Consider the following 26,509-nt stretch of genomic DNA (forward strand, 5'->3'; position numbering starts at 1 on the left):
ACTAACTGAATACAAATGCACATAACTAGCCATTCATAAATAGCGATAACGCCGAATTATTGCTGATTTAAAAACCAATAAAAGGTATTTAGATTAACTACAAAAACTGTTGATTTAAATCAGCTTATCGGCCACTAAATACCTGATAAAATTCGAAACAGTCTACGAATGGTACTTAAGTATTTATATTACCTCCGCTGAAGTTAGTTAAGCTTTAACTGCCAACTCTTCAAGATGAAGAGCCAATTTTTAGTTTTGGCTCTATTAGCCATTCTTATAGCCACTGTCAGTGCAACAAAAGTACGTTATGATAATTTCAAAGTTTTTAAAATCAGGACACAAAATATAGAACAACAAAAATGGATCGAAAATTTAGCAAGCGAGTCAAAGAATGTAAGTTTTTAATTTGTCTTTTAATATATGGTAAGAAAAATTATAAATAAAATATTTGCAGTTTAATTTATGGCACAGCGGTAAGGGAGAGGTCCATTTAATGGTCAATCCACAAAAGCTGATATATCTACAAAATTATACTCGATCGTTTAATATGCCTTTAGAAGTCATGGTTTCCAATGTACAAAGGTAAATTGTAAAAACATTTGTTAATGAAAAACAACAACAATAATAAAAGTTTCGCTTTAAAGTCTGATTGATGCTGAGCAAACTCCTAAAACGGCAGACGATCTTAACGATTTCGGTTGGACGCGTTATTATCCCTTATCGGCAATTGAAACTTTCTTAGACGATATACTTGCCAAATACCCCGAAGTTACTAGTCACATAGATATTGGCACGTCCTTTGAAGGACGTAAGATACGCGGCATAAAAATCTCTTACAAAGAAGGTAATCCTGGTATATTTATTGAATCGAATATACACGCACGTGAATGGATAACATCGGCGACGGCTACTTGGTTAATTAACGAGCTACTTACTTCCGAAGATGCAAATGTGAGAAAATTGGCGGAAAATCATGATTGGTATATTGTGCCAGTCCTCAACGTGGATGGTTTTGTCTACTCACATGAAACGGTAAAAGCGCTTCCCATTTAAATATTGATAAATAACATTTATATAAGAATATTACAAAAATATCAACTTGTTAAAAATCAAAAAACCAGGATCGTATGTGGCGTAAGACCCGACAGCCAGTAAACTTTTCATCTTGCATTGGTGCTGATGCCAATCGTAATTACGATTCGCACTGGATGGAAAATAATGGTGCTTCCGCAAATCCTTGTAGTCAAACTTATGCCGGTACACATGCTTTCTCAGAGCCAGAGATTCAAGCCCTAGCCAGTTATGTAGCCAGCATTAAAGAACGACTCAATATTATGTTGGCCTTTCATTCATATAGTCAAGTGTTGCTTTCACCTCATGGCTGGACCGAGACGCCCCCTGATAATTTTGAAGATTTGATGGCAGTAGCGGAGGCATATTCGAATGCTGTCGAAAAGTTACCCTATAAAACGAAATATACTTATGGCACTTCAGCCAGTGCAATGTGTAAGTGTGCGACATATTTTGTGTGTGTACTGTGAGGCCTAATAACTTTCAATTGATGCTATTTGAACAATGGTTTATTTTATTCAATTTGTTCCATACTTTTTTTTTTTAAAGATTACGCTTCTGGCGCAACAAATGATTGGGCCTATAGTGAGCAGGATATTCAGCTTTCCTATACAATAGAGTTTCGCGATACAGGACGCTACGGTTTTATTCTACCTCCAGTACAGATATTACCACAATGTGAGGACACTCTTGCCGGATTGTTGGCATTTGTAGCGAAAGCCGATGAATTGGGCTATCTGAAAGTTAAATACACATAATATACCTACCAATATTAATGAGGCACGTAATACATTTTGAATTGTTTATATGATAACACAAATAAATACTAAATGAACATACTGCGCTATACTTATTGGCACTGTTTAAATGATTAACAAAAAAACTCGTTGCTTGTCAATCACGCATATTTAATCCACACAATAAATCGTGTTTGTGCAAAATCAAAGCGAAAAAACGCCTTTCGCCTCCCTATCTAAACACTAATCTCGAAAACAATGTGTTGCAAAATTTCCCTAGAACTCGTCCTTTCACCTTTGTTCCCATAGTGCATTAATCTAAACTAAAACTAATTTGATCAATGTTTTCATATCGAAGTTACGAATTTGAATCGGAACCTCAAGTATTTTGAAAAAAAAAATACCGGCTTAAATGAGAAGTACATACTTATTTAACTGATATAGTACCAACTTGGGTAAGACGCACATAAGAGCAATTGAATTCAATGAAAATCTGATAATTCCTATTTAATTGGTACACAAAATGTGTCTTTGTGAAGCTCTCATTGGAGGATATCCCAATCCTACTCCACTGTTTTGGTTAGTGCCAGTTCTATACACCAAACAAACGGAGCGGCCGTCATGCAGCTTTACGACTTCAAACATGATTTGGAACACTTAAACAAATTATTCTTGACAAGCATTTATTATTTAGTGTAGCTTTGTAATTTTTTAACTCATTATTTTTCCTATTTTTTCCCCAACTATTAAAGTACTATACAAGTATAGTGCATACTAAGGTGAATACCGTTTTACTTATCTTTCTAGTTTTCTTAATACACTACAAATTTTTGGATTAATTTCTATTCAAATACAAACATAGAACTAATCTTCTTACTATCAGAAATTCAAAGTTTTGATAAGACGAATCTATTGATTACGGCATGTACTTAAGTACTTCAATTATCTGAGCTGAAATTAGTTAAGCTTTGGCTGTCAACTCTTCAAGATGAAGAGTCAATTATTAGTTTTGGCTCTATTAGCTATTCTTATGGCCATTGCCAGTGCAAAAAAAGTACGTTATGATAATTACAAAGTTTTTAAAATCAGGACACAAAATTTAGAACAACAAAAATGGATCGAGAATTTAGCTAGCGGGTCAAAGAATGTAAGTTTTTAATTTGCGTTTTAATTTATGGAGTAAAAAATTATAAATAAAATATTAATAAAACATTTGCAGTTTAATTTATGGCACAGCGGTAAGGGAGAAGTCCACTTAATGGTCAATCCACAAAAACTGATATTTCTACAAAATTATACTCGATCGTTTAATATGCCTTTAGACGTCATGGTTTCCAATGTACAAAGGTAAATTGTAAAAACATTTGTTAATGGAAAACAACAACAATAATGAAAGTTTCGCTTTAAAGTCTGATTGATGCTGAGCAAACCTCTAAAGCAGCAGACGATCTTAACGATTTCGGTTGGACGCGTTATTATCCCTTATCGGCAATTGAAACTTTCTTAGACGATATACTTGCCAAATACCCCGAAGTTACTAGTCACATAGATATTGGCACGTCCTTTGAAGGACGTAAGATACGCGGGATAAAAATCTCTTACAAAGAAGGTAATCCTGGTATATTTATTGAATCGAACATACACGCACGTGAATGGATAACATCGGCGACGGCTACTTGGTTAATTAACGAGCTACTCACTTCCGAAGATGCAAATGTGAGGAAATTGGCGGAAAATCATGATTGGTATATTGTGCCAGTCCTCAACGTGGATGGTTTTGTCTACTCACATGAAACGGTATGAGCCATTGTACCACATCAGTAAAGAAATAGTACACATTTAATACAGGCATATGTGTTTTTAGGATCGCATGTGGCGTAAGACTCGCCAACCGGTGGAAGGTTCGAATTGCATTGGCGCCGATGCCAATCGCAACTACAATTCACATTGGTTGGAAAGTGGCGGTGCTTCCACCAATCCTTGTGACGAGACATATGGTGGTGCACAACCATTTTCGGAGTCGGAAGTGAAAGGCCTTGCCGACTACGTCACGAGTATTAAGGAGCGTATTAATATTTTCCTCGCTTTTCATTCGTACAGTCAGTTTTTACTTACACCTTATGGTTGGACAAAAGATCCTCCGACGAATTTTGAAGATTTGATGGCTGTTGCAAAGGCATATTCCGATGCGGTGCTTACGTTGCCTTATAAAACGAGTTATACGTACGGTACAACAGCTGATTTATTGTGTAAATATGAGTTTTTTTTTTGTTTTCGGCATAACTCTAAGTTTTTAATTTCTACAGATTTCGCCTCTGGTGCAGCAAATGACTGGGCTTATAGTGAGCAGGATATTCAGCTTTCCTACACAATTGAATTCCGTGATACAGGACGCTACGGTTTCATTCTACCTCCAATACAGATATTACCACATTGTGAGGACACTCTTGCCGGATTATTAGCACTTGTGGAAAAGGCCGACGAATTAGGTTACCTCCAGCTTAAATATACATAAGTTGCGATGTTATAATTCATACACGCAATATATAAAATTTTATATACAGATGAAATGAATAAAGTACTATATTTATAAAAATGAATAGAGTTATGCTTACTACACTCGTATATTGGAATAGAGGGTGTTCGTCAATCTACTAACAAAGCTAATTTTCTAATAAACTATTCTTTCTATTATTTCTACATACATAGGTATTATTGCTAACTATGCTTCTAAAAATTATTCACATTTTATTTAAACTACGTGTTTAAACCCACAAAATAAGAAATAGAATTCTTTATTAGAAGCCGATAAACTTAACGTTAGATAATCTATTGCACAAATCTAGTAGGCCAGGACCTGATATAGATGAATTTTTACAATATTTAATAAATTGAAGTATAAGGCAAGACCCAACCCACACAGAATTTTTCTCAGCAGGAAAACTAATTTTTAGAAGATTTTTTTGTTCCAAAATTCGGATTCGGTTAATATTTTGAAGGATTTATACAACATATTGTGTACAACATATTGTGTAAGTGTTATATTCGTTTGCTTATATAAAGTTAATGTATAATTAATATTTAAATTCCTGGAATAATGTGATAAGATGGTTATCAATACATTTCGCTTATCGATTATTATCTGCAATTAGATTGTAGATATTTCTAAATTCTTTAATCTACTTATGCTTTCAGTCGTTAGTCGATCTTCTTCTGCCAGCCAGACAAAATGAAAGTTTCACGGGTAACGCTCGTTTTCGGATTTGTATCCGCGTGCTTGGTGCTAGCTGATGCGTCCAAAGTGCGCTATGACAATTTTAAGGTTTTCAAAATTAAAACTGCAAATGCAAAACAACGTCAAGTGATCGAAGATTTGGCAGAAAACGTAAAAGGAGTAAGTTCAAGCACCACTCGTATATATGTATAATATATAAAATAAAAATTTCTTAAAAAGTATGAATGTGCAAATAAAACTGAAGAAAGGAACTCTTTTGTGTGAATAAAGGGATATTTAACGTGGTGAAGAAATTTGTTTGATAAGTGGACAAGAAGCACTACAATTGTTCATTGGTTCGCAAAGAGGGTAACTGGTTCAAGCTGTTAATTTGACTTCGGAAATACTTATATACAATTTATGTTTTACTATCAATAAGAAAAACGATAAAAATTAACAAAATATATTTAATCCTTCAACGAAGACCAATACTTTCATATATTCCTTCATATAATCCCTAGTCTTACATATGTATATTAAACGATGTTTTATCAACGAAGTAAGTCAAATGCAGTCACGTATCGATCACATAGCTAATAATATATATTTTACCAATCAGTTTAATTTATGGCACAGCGATGATAAAGAAGTTCATATAATGGTAAATCCAGAAAAGCTCATTTATCTACAAAATGTTACACGTTCCTATCAACTACCTTCTCAAGTGATGGCCTCAAATGTACAGAGGTACGTAGAGTATGTAAATAATATGTAAAAACTGTTGTCCAATCGCACCTCTAAAGTAGTAATGAACTCATAAAATATATAGCTAACAGCAAAAGTGGTTTTTTTATATACCTACTCTTTCACAATTAATATATGCTAACTTTCAAACTTCAATCATACTAAAATTTCTAAAATTTACAGTCTAATTGATAACGAGCAGCACACTAAGTCTACTGATGATCTGTCCTTTGGTTGGACGAGCTATTATCCCTTATCAGCAATTGAAACTTTCTTAGACGACATACTTGCCAAATACCCCAATGTTACTAGTCACATAGATATTGGCACATCCTATGAAGGACGTAAGATACGCGGCATAAAAATATCTTACAAAGAGGGTAATCCCGGTATATTTATTGAATCGAACATACATGCTCGGGAGTGGATTACTTCGGCTACGGCCACATGGTACATCAACGAGTTACTTACTTCAACGGATCCTGATGTGCGTGACTTGGCTGTGAATTATGATTGGTATATTGTACCAGTCCTCAATGTAGATGGCTTTGTCTACACACATGAAACGGTACAAATATGAGCTCTGCAGCAGAGCTTTGAAGATAAAGCATACATTTAATAAATAAACTAATATTTTTAGGATCGCATGTGGCGTAAGACTCGCCAACCGGTGGAGGGTTCGAGTTGCATTGGCGCCGATCCGAATCGTAATAGTGATTCACATTGGATGGAAAGTGGAGGGGCTTCTGCAAATCCATGCAGTGAAACTTATGCTGGTGCACATCCTTTCTCAGAGCCAGAGATTAAAGCTATAACCGATTACGTAACCAGTATTAAGGAGCGCATAAATATTTATCTCGCTTTTCACTCGTATAGTCAAGTGCTGCTTTCACCATATGGACACACAACTGAGCTAGCCGATAACCACGCTGATTTAATGGCTGTGGCAAAGGCTTACTCGGACGCTGTCAAAACGTTGCCTTACGGCACGGAATACACATATGGCACATCAGCGACATCTATGTGTAAGTATGAATACCAGGATTTATGAAAGTAATTTTATGGAATTATAAGGTCGTGCATTACTAGTGTAGAGCAATACATTGAAATAATATATATTTTGTTATTGTTACGTAGATTACACTACCGGTTCCACCAGAGATTGGGTTTATAATGAACAGGGTATACGTATTTCGTACACCATTGAATTCCGCGATACTGGACGATTTGGATTTATCTTGCCGCCGATACAAATATTGCCACATTGTGAGGATACACTAACGGGTATTTTGGCGTTAGTAGAGAAGGCCAAGGAGTTAAAATATTTGGAAATAAAATATTAAATTTAAATCAAAATGAAAATTTTAAAATTTGCGAAAATATAAATATTATTGACATTAAAAAGGTATTTATCGCACTATTAGTGATAATTTATTTCTGAATGAGATTAGTGACCACCTCTGTAAATAAACAAAATTTTCTCTTTTAATCTACAATACTTCAGATATTTATTCACATAGCAACCCTCTAATATACTCTTGTGTCCCGCTCGTCTATTATAATAAAGTTGATTATATCGATTTTAGGTAGGTAGGTAGAGAGGCTATCTGACGACACACCTGGGCTTTTAGGAGGTCCATTTTAATACCAGCGCGACAAAAATCACCTAACTCTATTATCTCCTCTCTTAATCATCTGTGCAACCTCCGAAACGTCCTCAAGAAACTCTCGACCGATAGTATCGATTTCTATCCTTTATTGTCTCCACTTCTTCTATATTCTGACAGCTTATACAATAGTCATTATATGGTGTTCCTAGTCTACTGGTATGTCTGCCAATTAGACAGTAAACCCATTAGCATCCCTACTACAGTGCTACAACTTCTTTGTAGCGTATTTGAAGAAGTGTATAGGATATGTTTTCTTTTTGAGAAAAAGCCTTTTGATGTATTCTGTGTTCTATTTAGTATTGTACAGCGGACGCACCGTTGTCAACATATTTGTATTCAGAGAATAATTGTGTTATAATAAATATATTGTATTATGGGTATATGTATACCCTATATATTCTCTATTTCTCTTTAAAATATTTGATATAAGAAGTAAGCAAATCATCCATTTTGTAACCTTGGGTGGTGGTGCATAGCAATTTCGAAGCACCAATCATATTGCCGAAACGCACATGAAAATATGTATTTCCTGAGCTCCAGAAACTTAAATCGCCATAACCGTAAGATTGCAGTATATCCTAGAAATACGTTTACAAATTAATAGCATGCAAAAACATATTCCTTTTTACTCACCTTCGTTTCTGGGTGAATAATGTGAAAACCACGTTTATTTATTGCAATCAATATAGTCTCTGGCAAATTTTGATCTTCACTCTGCTTCACTAAAAAGAATGTCGAACCGAACATTTGCTGCGCTCCTAAATGTCTTAGAAAACGTTGTGTCGCTTCGTACTCATCGACGTTCTCCTCCAACAGGACACTTACACATTGTATTATGCGTGGACGCCATTGACTAACTTTCAAAAGCATTATAAGGTCTTCGGGCACTAAATATGGTAGCACATTACCTATTTTATGCAAATACGTTGTACTCGTGCCAAAGCCAACTACGTAAATTAAACCAGCCATTGTGATCGCAAAATCTTTATCCACTTTGTAGTAACCACTTAAATATTTGGGCACTTCTTGTGGATAGTAAAAAATCGTATCGGCATGGCGATCCCGACCAGGCACCACATTAAACCAAAGTTTTTTCATGAAATACAGTTGATACTGTAATCCGATTTGTGTTATTGAGCGACTGGGTAAATTCATTTTCATCCACTCCTCCAATTCATTAATGAAATCGAATGCGAATTACGTTTCGGGCATGGAAAATATTTTATTGCCGACCTTCACAAAGAGTGAGAATCCTTCGCAAGATTTGAGTTCAAAACGTTTTGCAATGTCTTGTGTAATGTGAAAAGCGCGTGTAAAGGATGCAATTTCAAAAGCTTCCACGCTGCCATCTGGAAAATATATCTGGTTATAGAAAAAAGTGGAATTTTGTTGATTAAATGTTTTAATTTTCAATATGTGAGCGCACCTTGTGATAAATATGCATGAAACGCTGCTGTATCCCCTCCACTTCGATGGCATGTGGTGGTCGTTTGCGTTGTCCATTCGCTAGCGTACGTTTCAAGCGTTTGAGGGACTCCACTGCCAAGATATGTGTGCGTGTGTTCAAAAACTCAAGCAGCTCTTTCATAACCAATGGACTGGGGTACATGACGCCCGTCGCTAAATACATCAGATCCCAACCGCGTTCTTCACTGTGTTGTAAACGATTTGCCGTTAATTGTTTCATCAGCTGGCAGTAGAGTTCATCGCAGAGGGTCTCACACTCTAAGGCAGGTTTGAAAATGAAATCGGTATTTATGCTCTGCTTACCATGTGGCGTGTCACCCATATACTAGTAGGGAGAAAGTATTCAAATTAAGTCTTAATTGAAGTTTGTTATTAGACGTTTGAAGAATGTGTTAAACTTTTTGGTAAAACAATTGAAAAATGATTTAGTAGCATAGTACAAAATGCACGAAGCTGTAGTGTAATTTCTCTACATAATTTCCTATCTTAATATTAGTAGTAGTTGCTAGAACGGTTACCACTTCCACTGGAAATTCTCCCAACTCGTCGTTGCAAATACCTGAAAACCAACGCTTTTTACCCTCCATTATTTGCGCACCTGTGATATCAGCATCAAATCGCACCAGATCACCTTTTAGTAAGAATAAACGACCCTCACGCTCTTCTAATGCTGGCTTGTAATCCTCCATGACAATGCCATATTTCGAGCGTTCTTTGAGATTTTTCAACATAAAATTTATCAACTCCACGATATCTGCTGCTTCATAACATTTGAAGGTGAAATCTTGCTTCTGAACTGTTTCAATATGCAGCTCACTGATATTCGGACTCTCAACCGTAACACACGTCACCTGGCTCAGCTCAGCATAAGCTAGTTCAGCCAAGACTTGCTCCGTTTCATCGACATAATATACACCATTCGAATTGATGGCTATAACTACATTATCTGTGAGGAGTTGCGGTCCAGCCATGCGTACAGCTTCAAAGTATCGTGAGAAATACATAGACCATGATAGTTGCGCAAACAAACAGATATCCTCCATGGCTTGTTTTGGTGTACCGGATTTCACATATTTATTGCTGGCAAATGTTGCCACTATAAGCTGCTCCCATGCTTTCAGACTTTTCCCACCGGCTGTCAAGAGATTCTTTGGTACAAAGTCGGGTATGAGTTTACGTAAGACCTAAAAAGGTATAATTTTAGTAAATTATATACGAAACGGTCTACAAACTTAAGATTCCTACATTACTATCCATATTTGCACCCTGTTCCACATAATATTCAAGTGCACAGATCATAGCAATATCTTTTTCGGTGCGACAGCGATATTCACCAAAATTGAGGCCACGAGTTATCTGCAAAATGAAAAGGTCACAAGGACCAAATACTTTTTGATAGACAAAGGTCATAGATGGTTTCTGATTTATACGCTCACCTGCTTATATATTAAATATGTAGCTATGGGATCCATACTTGGATCGTACCAAGTACAAAACATCTCTTTACGCAAATACAACTTCCAAGGCGCATTCTTCTCATTCTTGCCCTGTTCCTTAGCATACTGTTCACAATTGGAGATAGCATCCATTATGTGTTCATTGCCATTACCAAGTGACATGACTTTGTCGAAGATTGAAATGACAATGCAGAAGCCGTAATGATCCAAGAGTCCAATATGCTCCGCTAACTGCTGTACTGCTTCCTTTGCTGTAGAAGCCGAGTCCACCTGTAACTTCTTCATGTTGCCGTCCGAAAGGAAAACGTTTAACGTGATGGCGGACTTATTTCGAGTTGCCTGTAACTCTAGCCACGAGGGTGGTTGTGTACGCGGTCCATTCTATAGCAAATATATAAAACATTGATTAAAATTTATGGAGGAATCGGAAAAGGAACTTTACGAGTCAGCAAACGTATAATTGAGGAGTTAAATCTTATACCTTCAGCGTTCGGTCCAAACGATACTCGCAATACGGGGCATACAACATGGGACCATGCTGTATAAAACAACGTAGAAAATTCTCAAAACGTTTACTAGGCGGAAAGCAGCCTATGCAGAGGGAAAGTAATATCCAGCCCTTAGCGATAGAAGTGCGATAAGGATTATTGGTTAACTGTTTACAGATTTGTGCCAATATTTCATCTCTGAAAATATAAAAATATTAAAATATTTATCATAAACGAATATAAAAACTTTAACCTCAGAGTGGGTTGCAGTATGCCATGCCCAATTATGAAATGCAATTTCTCCAAATTACTGCTGCGTACATTCAAAACTTGCTCGTAGAACTCGATTTTCTCGACATTATCTAGCGTCTTACGTAATAGGTCCGGAAATTTCGTTTTGCGCTTCAATGTTTTTCGAATCAAATGTTTCGATTCGGTCTCGTTTAATGTAGCAAGTGCAGCTTGAAACTCTTTACTCTGAGAGGCACTTTTTGACTCCTTAACATGATAGTTGAATTGAGTGCTTTCAACATCCTCTTCAAATTTTGCCTCGGCCCTATCGCCCATAAAACGCAATATCATTATCCAAATGGCCTGTTTTGGGGATGAGTGCAGGAGTGGATAAGTGCACAGAATTTTATAGTTCAATATATAATATAACTGCGTCGTAGAATTAACTCAAAGTTCTACTTACCTTGGCGGCAATACCATCCATAGGTAAGTCATGTTCAAGTAACGGTTTCTTTAGGGGCTTTATACTATGATAACCGGTCGCTTGTGCGTTAAAGTAAGTCGCAGCGAATTTCGCAAAGCTATACTCAGATGTATCGATCGTATTTGTTTTGAGTTTTGGCATGCGTATTGTACCGCCTGAAGGTATCGCATGGCACATGGGCTAAAATAATAATATACATTCATTGGAAACTAAAAAACTACTTATATAATGTATGGGAAGGCAGTTTCACTTAGGCAGTGTTTGTTAACAAGTCCTGGAGATATTTTTATTTACAATGGGTTTCAATACTGTTATCGGTCGGTTGTATCTAGGATGACTTTGGTTGTTATACCAAGTAGTCACAGCATTATTTTTTAATTTCAGTGTATTTCGAAGAAGCTATGCACATTTTTATAAATAGTATTATATAATAAAGTACGACTTTTACTCAAAAAATAATCTTATGATTTACAAAAATGATGATTATTTAACGGAAATTATAATGCCTTACTTTTGATACAATTTTTTAATTATTGCTGTATGTTAAATTGCTACAATTTTAAAGCAATTTTTTCTTTATATATATTGCAAGTTGTGCAGAATTAATATTCGATCTTTATTAATAAAATATTAGTTTAATAAGTCATGATGCTTGCTGGGACATTTATTAATTAATTTTTTAGACCAAACACTCCTTTCGCTCCTCACATTTTATAACCTTCGATTTCATACTAGTACACTGTCATTGTCATAAATACTTTTTGATAAAAATAATCCGCTACTGCCGCCTGTAATGTTAACTGCCACCTAGTCATATATTTAGCAGCTTGTATTAAGATAAGGAGCGGTAGCCACTGAATGTGGTAGCATGTTTTATCGGCCCTATAAACTCATATGAGTGCCAATAAATTTTTGGTATATGAATTTGAAAACTTTTTAGTAATACCTTAAATTTATTGAACTGCAGTTGGAAGTAATTGTAAGTTGCTTTACGCTGTTAGTTTTTCTACGATTGCAGGTTGTTGAAGGTCTCCACGAAATTATTGTAGAATTGGTGGTGGAGATTTATAAAAAATACATACAGACATATTTATACTTATATATAATAAATATATTACTTTGAAAAAGCAAAGGTTTGGTGGTTTTAATTTCCGAGCAGTAAGTAAAAGCTGAAAATAAAATTTAATAGATTGTGGATTTACCAACTGATACAAATATAGTTATATTACTATAATTTCATACAAGGTAAAATGTATGAGTAGTTGACATTACAAGGTAAACTGGTAGTGTAAAGCTGATATTCTTTTTAAATGAAAGCAGTAGTTATTACAGGTTAAATATCTTTGATGCACTTTACGAAATTAAGCTTCATAGCTGTACATTCTATCAGAGCTATTCTTAAAGAAGCAAAAATAACAGCATTCCCATATCGGCGCAGTTTATAAGAACTTGTTGGAAAAAGAGATGAAATGTGAGATGCGAACTGTAAAATTGAATGACTGCATTAAAAAATTAATTGAATCCCACATACCGGGTTGAAAAATAAATAAAATTTAATCCCACAGAATTAGAAAATTAAATAAAAATTTTTAATTCGACAAACCGTATATTTTTTTTAATTTTTGAACCAAAGTACCGGATTAAATGTTAATACCAAACATATAATTAAGAATTAAAAAAAAATTGTTTTAGAATTAACATTTTCTTTTACCTTTGCGTACTTCATTTAAATTAAAAAGTAATGTTTATAATTTTCAATTTATAATCCCAAACATTCTGGATTTAAAATTAGGATTAAATTTAAAGATCAGGATTAAAAATTAAATTTTTAATTCAAATTAAATTAAAAATTAGATTAAAAATAAAATTTTAAATTAAAATAAAATTTTAAAATTAAATTAACTTAATTAATTTATTAAATTAATTTAAAAATTTAATTTTAAGATTTAAAAAAATTTTATTTTTAATCCCTGCTTCGGGAATTATAAAAGTCGCAACCCTTATGACTGGTACTGCGGTGGTCATTACTAGAATGACTTGCTTAACTTGAAATATGATTATGAAAATTTTAATTAAAAATCATCAATTAGCTAATGGTATTTGATTTTTCGATAATTGATAAATAAATTCACGAGTACTCGTAATTAGCATTAACTAATATGCAAAGGTTATAACTGCTTTCAAAATAGAAAACAACAAAAAATGTAAATACAAGTAAGTGACAAAACTACTAAAGCAAAAACAATACAAGCATTAACGGATTTAATCGCTTAGCACATTAATGCTACGAGTGCGAGGGGGCGTTAGTGCAAGTGCGAGTTCGGTGCAAATATAATGATATAGAAAATTATGAATTTGCAAGAAATGTCTGAGTAAATATATATAAAATATATAAAATATTGAGGCACAATTTTTTTCGCAAATATAAAATGTATGAAAAATTCATACAAACCAAAAAATAGTCGAAAAATGCATTTAATTCTTACAGTCGTTATTGCAAACAAATTAATTGAGAACTAATTTTCACGATTACAACATATTTCATACCTAATTCTTTATTTAAATTCAAACCGGTTTTCGTACATAATTTTGAAATAAAGAATTAGTTTTAGCAAATCTTTGATAAAATATATCAAATATATTTAAAAAAATTTAACGCAGCGTCTTTAGAAAAGTAAAAAAAAATTTTCTCGCAAAAGGCCGGTATATATATTTTTTGCAAAAAGTAGTAAATTTATTTACGAAAATTATCAAAACATTGCTGTAAATAATACATTAGTATAAAACTACTCGCTATTAAATTTGAAACATGTTACACGCGTTTAAAACGACTAAATAAATAACAAAAGTAAATCAAGAAAATAGCATCTAAAAGCTTTCAAAAATTTAATTAATGCTAAGCTCGAACTACATACATAAGTTATAGTGAATTTAAATAGAACATGTGCAAAAATAAACTTGCATTTCCGGATTTTCAGTGACATATGCTTGCTAACCAACAAATGTTCGAATTTTTCAGGCAATTACCAAATGTATAAATATTTCATATTTAGTTTAAAAGACTTAAGCCTACATTCTTCTACAAGCACCTGCATAAAATTCACAAAATGCCAGCCTTTTGTTACAACAACAAACCAAGGTAGCACACCACTGCAACCAAATATTTACCAATTTATAAGGATAAACACAGAAATGATAAACGAATGTTGCATGATAATGTAACAAATTTTTATTTACAATCGTGCTAAAGCTAAATAAAATATTTAAATGCGCATATGTATGTATACTAAAGCGAATCGTTACAGGCTTGTGCACACATACAAGCAAATGAGGCAAGGCAATGCTTTTAAAAATACATTGCATTACAATTAACTCGCTTTTGTTTCAACAATGCTTCTTCTTTCACACTTATCACTAAGCTTAAAATAATTACAAATACATAAATGGAAAATATAAGCTAACTACTTTATGTATATAGATAGATATGCAAGTGATAGTAACGTTAGTTAACGGTATTTCATAAGCAAGGTGTCATGAGTATGAAATGAAAACTGGCGGCTACAACTTGTGCCACACAGCAGCACATTTAAATTGTAACAATACTATATATTTCTTATTCTATTTAGTCTACAAATGTTAATAGCATATTTTCAGGCGCATTCGTTTTTTTTTTAGATTATTATTAGCCACCTATGTACAGCGTCACAAACACCCTTAAACTCTAATTGCGGTTCACAACTAATTCTAGTTTATAATCTCGTTTGATTCGACAATTTACGCGCTGGTGGCGCCTCATAATAATTCACCGGACGTGATAGCAGTTTAATGGGTATATTCTTTTTCAGACGCAATTCTCGTTCGAACATCAATGATTTTTCTCTGACATTCGACACGACCGGTGCACTCACATCGGCATCATCGAGGAAGCCAAACACGTCGTCCACAATCTGCTTTGACGACTCCAAATCGATGAAATTGTCATTGGGCTCTGCTTTGATTTGCCGCTTCGCAGCAACGGGCATGCCATTAACGCCCTTCATACCATTCACAGCGAGCTGCCCATTCACAAGCGCTTGTGTGGCAATGTGAGTTGTTTGAGGTGTCGGCTTGGCTGCCGCTGCCACCGCTGCTGCTGCGGCCGCTGCATTTGCGCTGAGGCGTGACTGTCGCTCGCGCTCGGCCTGTTGATGTTCGCGCGCTTGTCGTATTAGCACTTCCTCCGACGCGCGCAACGCTTGCAGCTCCTTATGACGCTGCCGGCGCATTTTAAACGCCTGCCGTGCCAAATGACCACGACAGTAAGCCTGCAAGTGGATCACACAACTGCGCAGACTTGTGAATTGATGCGTCAATTGGTGTTGTGCAATGCAAGCGCCCAAGCGATGGAAGCCTTGGCGCGCTATGAAGAAATCGCGTTGACACTTATAGGCACGCCATACTTTCTGTATGACAAGCGCTGCTTCGCGATAACGTCGCAGCTGACGTCGGAAGAGTACTTTCCGAAAGCCCCGTTGTATGGCTATAATGGATTGAAGTACAATGCGCGCACGTTCTTTTTCTAGCAATGTATCGTCAACGTCTTTCAGAAATACTTTCTGCCGTCCGAACTGATAATCAGCCGTGGCGGGTAGCACTTGTTTGCATATTTGCTCGGTCACTTGACGACAGTCACTGGTGCGGGCTGGACCGAGCTTCGGCAGCAGCAGGCGATAACGTTCTACAAAGTCCTTATAGCTGTGACGTATGGGGTAACCAGCGTGTCGTATGCGTGCCGTCTCCATCATGCCGGAGTAGCGCAGCTGGCGTACACAGAGCTCGCGGTCAAATAACTGCAAAATGCAATAAAAAACGTAAGCAAAATGGCTCAAACTGGAATGGTAAATGTTTTAAGTTTGTATTGAAAATATTTGGGTTTGGAGTATTTTATAATGTTTTCTAATTCATGTATCAGTAGCGCGGTTCAAATATGATAATTCACGGAACCTTGTTATTGTTCTAAAATTTATATTATATTTAAATTATAAAAACCATATTAAGCAAACTTACATTAGATTTCTTCTCCTCATTAGGTTTAATGCATCTAATGAAGAAGGGATGTGCGGCAGATAGTGTGCGCATGAGCAAGTCCAATGAATTTCGAAACTTTACGGACAATGTTAATTGTTTCTTCATGGTGTCATAAGGCAGTTGAAGTGGAAAAATATCTTTGAGAAACTTATTTTTCGATTTTCCAATCATCTCTCGCAGGTCCATGCTGAACGAATCACGATTTTTTTCCAAAACTCCACTAGGGTTGTACATAACCACACCGGCATAATGTCTTATACCAAAAAGTGCGGCTTGATTAGATTTAGGTTTAACATATATGGACCGATTGCCATGTTGCACGTGCAACTTTTCTAGCAATGTGCTATCGGTACCTAAGGAATTTAATTGGAAAATGAAAAAAGGTACAAATTAGTATTGACATTGATGTTTCATTATCAAATATATAACCAACCTAGTACCAGCAAATAAAAACATGTTAAACGAAAGTGTGGAAAAAGCTGTTTTTCCTAGGTTTTTATTAAAAAACAGATAGTTAATTACCTTTAGGAAACTTCGACTCTTCATCAATGAGTGACATAATATTCATCGACTTCATGCCGATTATGTCCAATATCTCCTGATTATCCTTAAAGTCGATATGTTGCCACATTATGCTCTCTTGTTCATATTCCGCTTGCTCCATCTGAGGGGTTTATATAAAGAGCAATTTACATGAAAAATATCTGATAAAATAAAAGTGAATATTTTCTTACAAACAACTAACCTTAAAAATGTGTCGCACAAAAAATTGCTGCAAATTCTCATTCGCATAATTGATGCACAATTGTTCGAAACTATTATCGGCGAAATTTTCGAAGCCAAATATATCTAGCACACCGATGGTATTTAGCGATTTCGACGACTTATCCTTCGTATTGATAGTCGCGTTTATACGCTCAACGATGCGTATAAAAATCGCGCCATACAACGACTTCACGAATGCATCGCGGCCTTCGATGGCCATATCTCGCGAAAGGCTAGTCACAACACGTTCGCCATGCACAAAAATAGTCTTGGACGTAAGCGCATTGGCCAAAGCTTGCTTTGTGACGCCCAGCAATGAAGCTACACGCTGCAAACTTACAATATCGTTGGCTTCAGTGGCGTCCATATTTTGTACCACCGTCGCCTTGAAGTACATATTGCCGAGATGTAAAATGGCAGCCAATAGACTAAATATGCTCCACACTTCCTCTGGGCCGAAAGAGAGCACCTTCATAGCAGCGCGTATGTCAGCAAAATTCTTCGCATCATTTTTTCCCTGCAATTCATGACAGCCACCCTGTGATAAATAGTGATACTTTGTTGGCGATTTATCCAAAAGTTCGAGGCGTGTCAGTTCAGCATTACTTAGACCCGCCAACATGCAATAGAAAATGTGATAATTGCGTTCGTCGCGCGACTGCGCCACAATACGTGACTTCTCTAATAGATATTGTTCAATATTTGCGCCCTGTATGTTGCCCGCATCCGTGAAACGTATCTCGATGTATTTGCCAAAACGTGACGAATTGTCATTCCGCACCGTCTTCGCATTGCCGAATGCCTCCAAAATTGGATTGGCCTCTATAATTTGCTGCTCAATCCACGAGTGCTTGCCACTAATAGCGGCCAGATACTGTAGTATAAGTTTGGTGCTCTCCGTTTTGCCCGCACCCGACTCACCGCTAATCACGATGCACTGATTCATGCGATCGCGTTTCAACTGCTGAAAGGCGTTGTCGCTGATGGCAAATATATGTGGCGGTAGCTCGCTGATCTTCTTGCCGCGGTACTTGGCAATCTCACGGTTCGTGTAGATCGGCAGCACTTGATAGGGATTGAGCGCGATCAGCATAGAGCCGGTATAGGTCTAATAGAAGACATTATTTAATTATAATTAGTTTTGCATAGGTGTTTGGTATATCATATACATATATAATATATAAATGTTTGTGCTACTCACATAAATAAGCCGTTTTGCGTAACGCATCTCTAAGTTCCGTAAAATTGCGTACTCCTGCAAATCACCCAGCGTAATCATATCATCGACGCCCTGCTGTGATGTGATATGCATCGCTTTCATTACATCCTCTGCTGGCACCCAAAATTGCTTACCCTCATCATTGGCAATCAGCGTGCGTGTCTTCTCCGTGCGTATGACCCGCGCCCCAAATGGCACCACAAACTCATTGTCACCGGCATTTTGTGGCCTCACCCACACACATTCACCCTGTTTGAGTGGCATAAAAATAGATGAGAAAATTGAAGAACAAAACACTTCATTATTGATTGAATTTTGCAAAGGTGAATTTGTCTGGGTTATATAATATTTTGTATAAAATTTGCTGCTGAAAAGGGTTTATTATATACTTGTATTTATATATATTTGTTTTGGAGCTTACATATTTATTCATGTGCGTATGTGCGCATTTGCATATTTCCAAACATACCATTCAGACTAATTTATCGGTTGACATACTCGAGTTAATCACACCAATAGACCTTAAAAAGCACTTTATCGACACGAGTGGTCGCTTATACGCCAAGGTGGTTTATGTGCGCTCAACTACGACTTATGTATGTATGTGAAGGCAGGTTTGTATTATACTAGTGTTGATTCTAAAAAAAAAGTCTAAACGAATAACGTTATTCTAAACTATGCAAGATTTATTGCGACTAGAATTTCATACATTTGTAGTTAGAAGCTAAGTAGTAATTTCCTGTATTATGATAATTTATTCATATCAGTTATAGTAATTCAAAATTTGTTTGGTACATAGAAGTTTTCGCAACTACATACATATATATTTATATGTATTTAATAAACATATGTATAAATATATGTGTGAAGGCTTGTATCTGAACTTGTATACTTAACGCAATATTTATCTGCGTAGCATTGGTAATTAAATGCGAAGCCATGTTCAAATACAGGACATTACTAATGGGTTTTTAATCTTCTTTATCAGTTGAAACTTAAGAGAATATCATTTGGTATTTCAGAAATGTTGCAGATAAACATGGTCGGATAATTAGCAACAGAAATGAAGTTATTTGGTATTTTCATGTACGAGTATGTTTATATATTATCTTACAGTGAGTCTTTATAAGGGAAATGAAAACCAGTCGTACATGTAAACAGACAGGTGTTGGACTATGATTTATATTCAAACAATATGAAACGTTAACTTCGGTTGCACCGCAGCCACAATACCCTTCACAAGTACAAAAGATTACTTAAAGAACTTGATTTTGACCGTTCATTTTGTACGGCAGCTATTTGCTATAGTGAACTGATCTGAAAAATTTCTTCGGTGATTATACCGTTGTTTTGAATCATAACCCATGCCAAAGTTTTTGAAGATATCGCGTCAAATGAAAAAATTTTCCATACAAGCACTTGATTTCAATCATTCAGTTTGTATGGCAACTATATATTATAGTGAACCGAGCAGCAGCTTCTTGGGGAAAAAGGAACGAGTGCATAATTTCAGAGCGGTATCACAAAAACTGAGGGAATAGTTTGCGTGTATACAGACAGACGGATTGATAGACGGACATGTCTAACTCGACTCAGCTCGTTATGCTGATTAGTTGTAAATTCTACAGGCGAATGTAATATAAAATATGGTTTATCGAGGCAATTGACACTCCAAGGATATTATGGTAACGTGTTGGCGGTATTCTAAGCTGAATTTTGTATATGTGAAAGCTCTGTGCGAGTTGACAATCCATCAGTTTACACTGTCATAAATCAGCGAAATCAGCGCCTAAGACCTATTTTGAAGCAAGCTGTCAATATTGTAAGATCACTATAATCGCCCTCGTTGTCGCTATTACTTTTTTTTAAAACGCTACGAACTTTTCAACCAGATGGTACAATATCTAATATCATGTAATCGTTTAAATGCAAAAACGGTAACAAATCTTTAAATAATCATAAAAATAGGTGACGTTTTAAATTTTATTGTTTTTCGCAAAAGTGATTGCTTTATTAAGCGCCCACTGTAGTCAAAGTGAGCATGAAATATTTTTTTTCCTGTTCCCAAAGTGACTTTACTGTGTTAATATGCCAAATTCAATTATTATCGCTGATAAGGCACACTGCCGTGGTCATGGTCAAATAAATGAAAAAAAAAATTATAAGAACATATGTTGTTAGATATAGATAGCCCTTCACAATCATTAATTTCGGCTATACCGAAGCTATAATACCTTTTATAGGTGCGTATCTTATAGCATAAAAGTGTATAAAAATTGTTTATTTTAATTTTGAACGGTCAGTTTATATGGCAGCTATATGCTATAGTGATCCGATTTAATCCATCCGAAATTGCGTGAAGATACTTTGGCCAGTAAAAAAGTTTTCCAAAGCAGAATTAGATTTTTATATGCTATAGTCACCCGATACGAAAAATTTATTCAAATATTGTAATAGTGCTTTGTATAATAATCCGACCAAATTTTATGGAGATATCATAAAATATGGAGGATCACTTTGTATGACAGCTATATGCTATAGTGATCCGATATCGGCGGTTTCGACAAGTATGCAACTTCTTGGGCAGAAAAAGACGTATTCCGATTGATATCTCAAAAACTGAGCAACAAGTTCGCGTATACAAAGAGACGGACATGGCTAAATCAACTCAGCTCGTCATGATAATAATGTATATACTTTATAGTCTCTCCATCAATTTTGAAAAACTAAATATACCCCATTCGGGGTATAAAAAAGCTAACAAAGTTTAGTTTAGTTAATAACGATAAAAATACAGACTTTATCATTTAATAAGTTCTTCACAGTAATGGTATCTAAGGGTGTCGTCTGTAATGTTTATATACATACATACATACAATTATGTATATAAATTGGTATGCGCTTATCAACTATGAGCATTTTATCTAATGTTGAAGAAAGAACAGACAAAACATTGCTGATAAGCATGAGAGCATAAATTTGATGATTTAAACTCACAAAATTACTAGAAGTTAAAAAATGTTATTGCGACTCAAAAATTTTTTCATCAATTTTAATTTTTTTATTTTTCATTTTGGTATATATTTTTTGAATACAACAAATCAATTAAGTAATACAGCACTCAAGATGTCCAAACTATAAAGTCTATAGCAAACAGCAATATTTACTTTAAGATTTGGGTCGCTGGCTTTAATTAATTGACTTTTACTACAGACATTGTTAGTGCTCCTAAAAGCGTAAAGTGGCAGGCAATTATAAGCAACAATAGCATGTGTATATATGATTAATAACTCAATAAGTACAGCATTAGCAAAACCATGTAATGGATTTTTTATTTATTTTAGCAGGGTTTGGTTGCACACGGCGAGTTTAAAGTACTGCAACTGCTAAAACAATTTTATAGTAAATCATTATCAATAGAAATTGCGAAAAAGGCATGACCAGCCATAAATAAACAGCAACAAATGCAAAAAGAATGAAAGCAGAGATACGAAAAATTGCTAACAAAAGTAACGCAACAACTGATAGCGGGCTGCGATTTGATTGCTGCGATAGGGTTGAATAGCACATCGATATGACAACGCCAAAAAACTAATTAAACAACTCGGCGGTGAGTATGTGAGTAATCTACAAATTATGCGCGAAATATTTACGTAAATGAGTTGGTTGTCAACTAAAAAAAGAATTTTTTTTTCGTATAGCGGCGCCTTTACTTCTAAATTATTTGCAAAGAAGGTGTGCCGTTCAGTTTTAAGGAGTATAACGGCAGAATTTTTACCTTGAAATCGCTAAAAAAAAATAGCTAAGAAAATATTTGTTACTTAAACGAAAGTTCGATATATCATATTGGAATAATTAAAAAAAACCTGTACTTGACGAGCACTTTAATAGTAAAGAATCTTATTGAAGCACTAGACAAGACTAGAGATACGAAATCGTACTCATTTGACACTAAAAACAAGTAAATAATAAGACTGAATTATGTCATTGTCTTTTTTAAGGTTTTACAACTACTTCAGAACAAATTATTATTTATATGTGTGGTAAAGTTAATAAAAAAATTTATTATTAAGTTATTTATTAAAAGAAGATTCTGAAATTTATAAAAAAAAAGGCTTTTTGGGTATAGATATAGTACATATTTATGCATATATGCCGAGTATCATACAGCTTAATCAATTTTTGTTTACTTCTACTATATCAATAAATAATTTTGGGTTTTTTTAAATTTCTACTATTTTTAATTTCCACTATACTTTTGTATTATGACGTCACAGGCATTTTTAAATTAACCTAATTTAGCAGTGATTTAATAAATATTATATATCCTGCCAGATGTAAGTGTGCGCGTGTATTTCTTTTTCAATTAATGTGAAGTGATTTTTCGTTAGTCGATCTTATCAACAAATAGGTAGCAAGTGCCGATTACTAAGCAAAATTGCATAAATCAATATTGTTTTTATAAATTATGATTTTAACTAGAAAGCACATAAATAAAAGAAAGTTGATTTTTTTTTCTTAAGGCTTTGTACTTACTAACCTTTTGCACTCACGCTTATTTTAAGAGTTTACTTTGATTTTATTTGCATATAGCATATTGCTTCTGGTATTTATAGTTACATACTTCAAAACAGCAAGCGGTATTATTTTTTAAAAATAAATTTTATTGTTCTACAAACACATTTCGAAAAACCATTAGACACTATTCAAACACTTCACGAAACATCTGTTAACTATTTGTTATTTTTGTACCGGAAAACGCCAATGCATTTAAAAAAAAATTTGAAGCGTTGTCGTTGTCTAAGTTTTTGCAAATATACTATAATAATAACAGGGCGTTACTTTCTAAGATAAAAAAGTGTTTCTATGTAGTCTTTTAAAAAAGTGTGTGTAGAGAAATATATTAAATTATCACCCTTTTTTGTATATCTTTATTAGCTTTATACTCAATTTTGTTTATTACGGATATCTGTTTGTCTGAATATATATAGTCAAGTATAATATCTGAATATCGAAATATCCAATTTTATACCCTGTTTTATCTCTATCTAACCCAGAAGGACATGTCGCAGACCTTATAAAATATAATGTGTATAAATATGTCCACGTCCGTCTGTCCATTTTTTGTATACGCGAACTAGTCCCTCAGTTTTTGAGACATAGAGCTGAAATGTTGCACCCGTCCTTTTCTCCACAAGAAGCTTGTCTTAATCAAATTTGCAACAGATTAATATCCAAGCCAACACTATAATCTCTGTACAAATTGTTCAGATCAAAGTCAAGATAAAGATCTTTATACCCTGAACAGGATAAATTAAATTTGCCACGAAGTTTGTAACACTCAGAAGAAAAGTCGAAGGTACTATAAAATATATATAATATATATACACGATCAGCATGATGAGCTGAGTCGGATCAGATATCGGGCCTTTATATTATAGCTGCCATACTAACTGAATGATCGAAATCAAGGGCTTGCAAAGAAAACTCTTTCATCGACGGGACTTAACGAAATTTGGTATGGATCATTATCTAATGCAATAATAATAATGTAATGCAATAATGGAAACTCCAAAGAACTTGTTTAGATCGGGTCACTATAGCATATCCAAGAAAAATTTTTTTATTTGACCAGATATCATCACAAATTTTACCATGGATCATTATCTTTGGCAACAGAATTTGACATCGTTTCTTTTTCATACTTTCTTGTTTTAATTCATTCAATATGTGTAAGGTTCACATCCACATCATAAGATACTCGTATATCTATATTTCAAAATATCGATTTTTTTACTTACAAGTTCATTTTGAAAACTAGTCATTTTTGCAATACGCTGAAGGCATCAGCACTGTCCCCTTTGAGAATTATGCAATTAAATTTTTATCAACTGCTTATTATCTACTGTTTATACTTTTTAATTTTCCGAGCAGTCAAATTAATTATGCTGACTATTGTTTTTATTTGATAAATTTTATCATTTAATATCGATCACTTTTTTTTTGAAAATTTTACACTTTTTGGCACTTCATACAAAAATATCAGGATAAAATTGTATTTTTTAAATTTTCTTTGTTAGATATAACAGTTTTTTAAGGCAATTTTCCATTTCTTTTGCTCTGCATATATTCACTTAAATAACTTTCTGAAAAAAATGTTTTTTTCCAGCAGCAACGAATCGATATTTCCAATATGCTTATCAAACTAGCACAAGTTCGCAATCTTTTTATATGCCGAATTACAAAAATTACTCTTTGTACGAGTATATGTTAAATATGTTTGTTTGCGCCACCGTCAGCACAACGCTACCTGCACACGTTGCGATCAATTTCATGCCGATCCGTAGCTAGCAATGCCTCGTGTGCTTTTAAATTTCCCTCAGTTAAGAATGCGTTTAATTAGTAACAAAAATGAGTACTCACATGTACATATGTGCCTTGTCGATATCTTATAAGAGAATGCACATACCTCTATGCTCAATATGATTGTTATTGTTTATTGATGTTATCATTTTGCTGATAGCGATACGATAAATTGTATAACAAATGGGCGATAATACACAGACACACAAACATGCGCTTAAATGATAGTTAATAGGTGCTCCGCGATACATTTTACGCTCATTTTCACTCTCACTCTCACTAGAATTTGACAGAGATCTTAAGCATATATGTATATTTAAAATGCTAGCTTACCAAAAATGTTTTCAAGATCAGTAGTTAAATTTTTTAATTATAAAAGTTCTTTGATAGCATTTATCGAATAAATTTCATAATTTTTTGAAACTCATAAAAGAGGCATCAAATCGTTTTTAAGCACTCATTTTCAAAGTTCTAAAAATAGATGCGATGAAAAAGTGTAATACACACACTATATATACAAAGATTATCAATATGTTCAAGTACCCGAAGAAACTACTGGCATTCGCAATTTTACGAATATAATCGTATATAAAAAAGTTTATAAAAGAAAAAGTAATTATTTATTTACCTTGTTCAAAATTCTTAACTAAGGAAATAATTGAGCTTTCACTTGCGTTGATAAGCTTTCACTACCATACAAAAAGCTTGAATGGAATTTAACTTATACACTGAAAGAAAACCAAAGCTTCCAGAAGGAGGAAAGTAATTTGAGCAGCTTTCAAGCAAATTTTCAAAAGCTTCAAGACATTCACAAATCTCTGAAGCATTTTTTGAAGTAGGAACTATAAGTTAGGCCTTCTTAAAACGAGAAAATTGCTGAGCTTTCACTTGCATTGAATAACTTTCACTACAATGCAAGAAGCTTTTACGGAATTTTACATTTAAACCGAAAGAAAACCAAAGCTCATACAAAGATATCAGAGGCATGCAGAAAGAAAACTCATTTAGTAATATGTAACTCGTTTTTAGAGCTTTTAAACGAGGAAGGTAGTTTAGGCTGCTCAATCTGAACAACTTTCACGTAAATTTTCAAGATCACACGCGGAAACATTTTTTGAAATAGGAAAATTCTTAAAACGAAAAAATTGTTTCGTATAAAAAAAAAAAAATTCAATAACACTTGGCTACCCTATTTCAAGACCATATATAGCATTTTTAATATATTTTTTGGACACAATTAAACTACTTGAAATATAGACTTATTTATTTGTATAAATTTATTCAAGCAACAACAAACAAAGAGCAAAGCTGAGAACACTTGTCCATTGATTATCGAAACAAGAACCGTTATATGTTAGTATATATATGTACATACGTACTCCAATATTATGATGAATCACACAGTGCAATTGACGAATTAATGACAAGTGTTTGATATGGCCAAAGTTTATTTACAATATAAATTTTTACACGAAATAACTGCATATTTTCTTGGTAAAAATCGGAGCTTTTAGAATTGCTTTCAATTATAA

At 34.4% G+C, this 26,509-nt stretch overlaps 4 protein-coding genes across 4 annotated transcripts; 3 read left to right on the top strand and 1 right to left on the bottom strand.

The window, feature by feature from the left end:
* The first annotated feature begins 17 nt into the window (after positions 1-17).
* LOC106615243 (zinc carboxypeptidase) lies at positions 18-1,924 on the top strand. Its single transcript, XM_014231380.3, has 5 exons — positions 18-393; positions 455-582; positions 645-1,032; positions 1,122-1,506; positions 1,621-1,924. Exons 1-5 carry the CDS (start codon positions 235-237, stop codon positions 1,827-1,829), a joined length of 1,269 nt encoding a protein of 422 aa, XP_014086855.2. The 5' UTR covers positions 18-234; the 3' UTR covers positions 1,830-1,924.
* A 740-nt stretch (positions 1,925-2,664) lies between these two features.
* On the top strand, positions 2,665-4,408 carry LOC106615244 (zinc carboxypeptidase). Its single transcript, XM_014231381.3, has 5 exons — positions 2,665-2,955; positions 3,028-3,155; positions 3,218-3,605; positions 3,673-4,057; positions 4,115-4,408. Exons 1-5 carry the CDS (start codon positions 2,797-2,799, stop codon positions 4,321-4,323), a joined length of 1,269 nt encoding a protein of 422 aa, XP_014086856.2. The 5' UTR covers positions 2,665-2,796; the 3' UTR covers positions 4,324-4,408.
* Positions 4,409-5,001: 593 nt separating this feature from the next.
* On the top strand, positions 5,002-7,174 carry LOC106615259 (zinc carboxypeptidase). The gene is made up of 5 exons (XM_070107489.1): positions 5,002-5,202; positions 5,642-5,769; positions 5,950-6,334; positions 6,407-6,791; positions 6,904-7,174. The coding sequence occupies exons 1-5, from the start codon at positions 5,038-5,040 to the stop codon at positions 7,107-7,109; spliced, it is 1,269 nt and encodes a 422-aa protein (XP_069963590.1). The 5' UTR covers positions 5,002-5,037; the 3' UTR covers positions 7,110-7,174.
* A 542-nt stretch (positions 7,175-7,716) lies between these two features.
* Positions 7,717-25,018, bottom strand: Myo28B1 (Myosin 28B1). Its single transcript, XM_070106189.1, is given in 15 exon segments — positions 7,717-8,014; positions 8,070-8,798; positions 8,863-9,228; positions 9,377-10,087; positions 10,149-10,259; positions 10,340-10,741; positions 10,842-11,046; positions 11,102-11,442; positions 11,543-11,743; positions 15,472-16,392; positions 16,610-16,983; positions 17,153-17,294; positions 17,376-18,503; positions 18,597-18,863; positions 24,416-25,018. Coding segments are annotated over 15 exon segments (6,099 nt in total). The 5' UTR covers positions 24,440-25,018; the 3' UTR covers positions 7,717-7,837.
* Positions 25,019-26,509: the final 1,491 nt, after the last annotated feature.

The sequence above is a fragment of the Bactrocera oleae genome, chromosome 3 (assembly GCF_042242935.1).
Source record: "Bactrocera oleae isolate idBacOlea1 chromosome 3, idBacOlea1, whole genome shotgun sequence".
Lineage (NCBI taxonomy): Eukaryota > Metazoa > Arthropoda > Insecta > Diptera > Tephritidae > Bactrocera > Bactrocera oleae.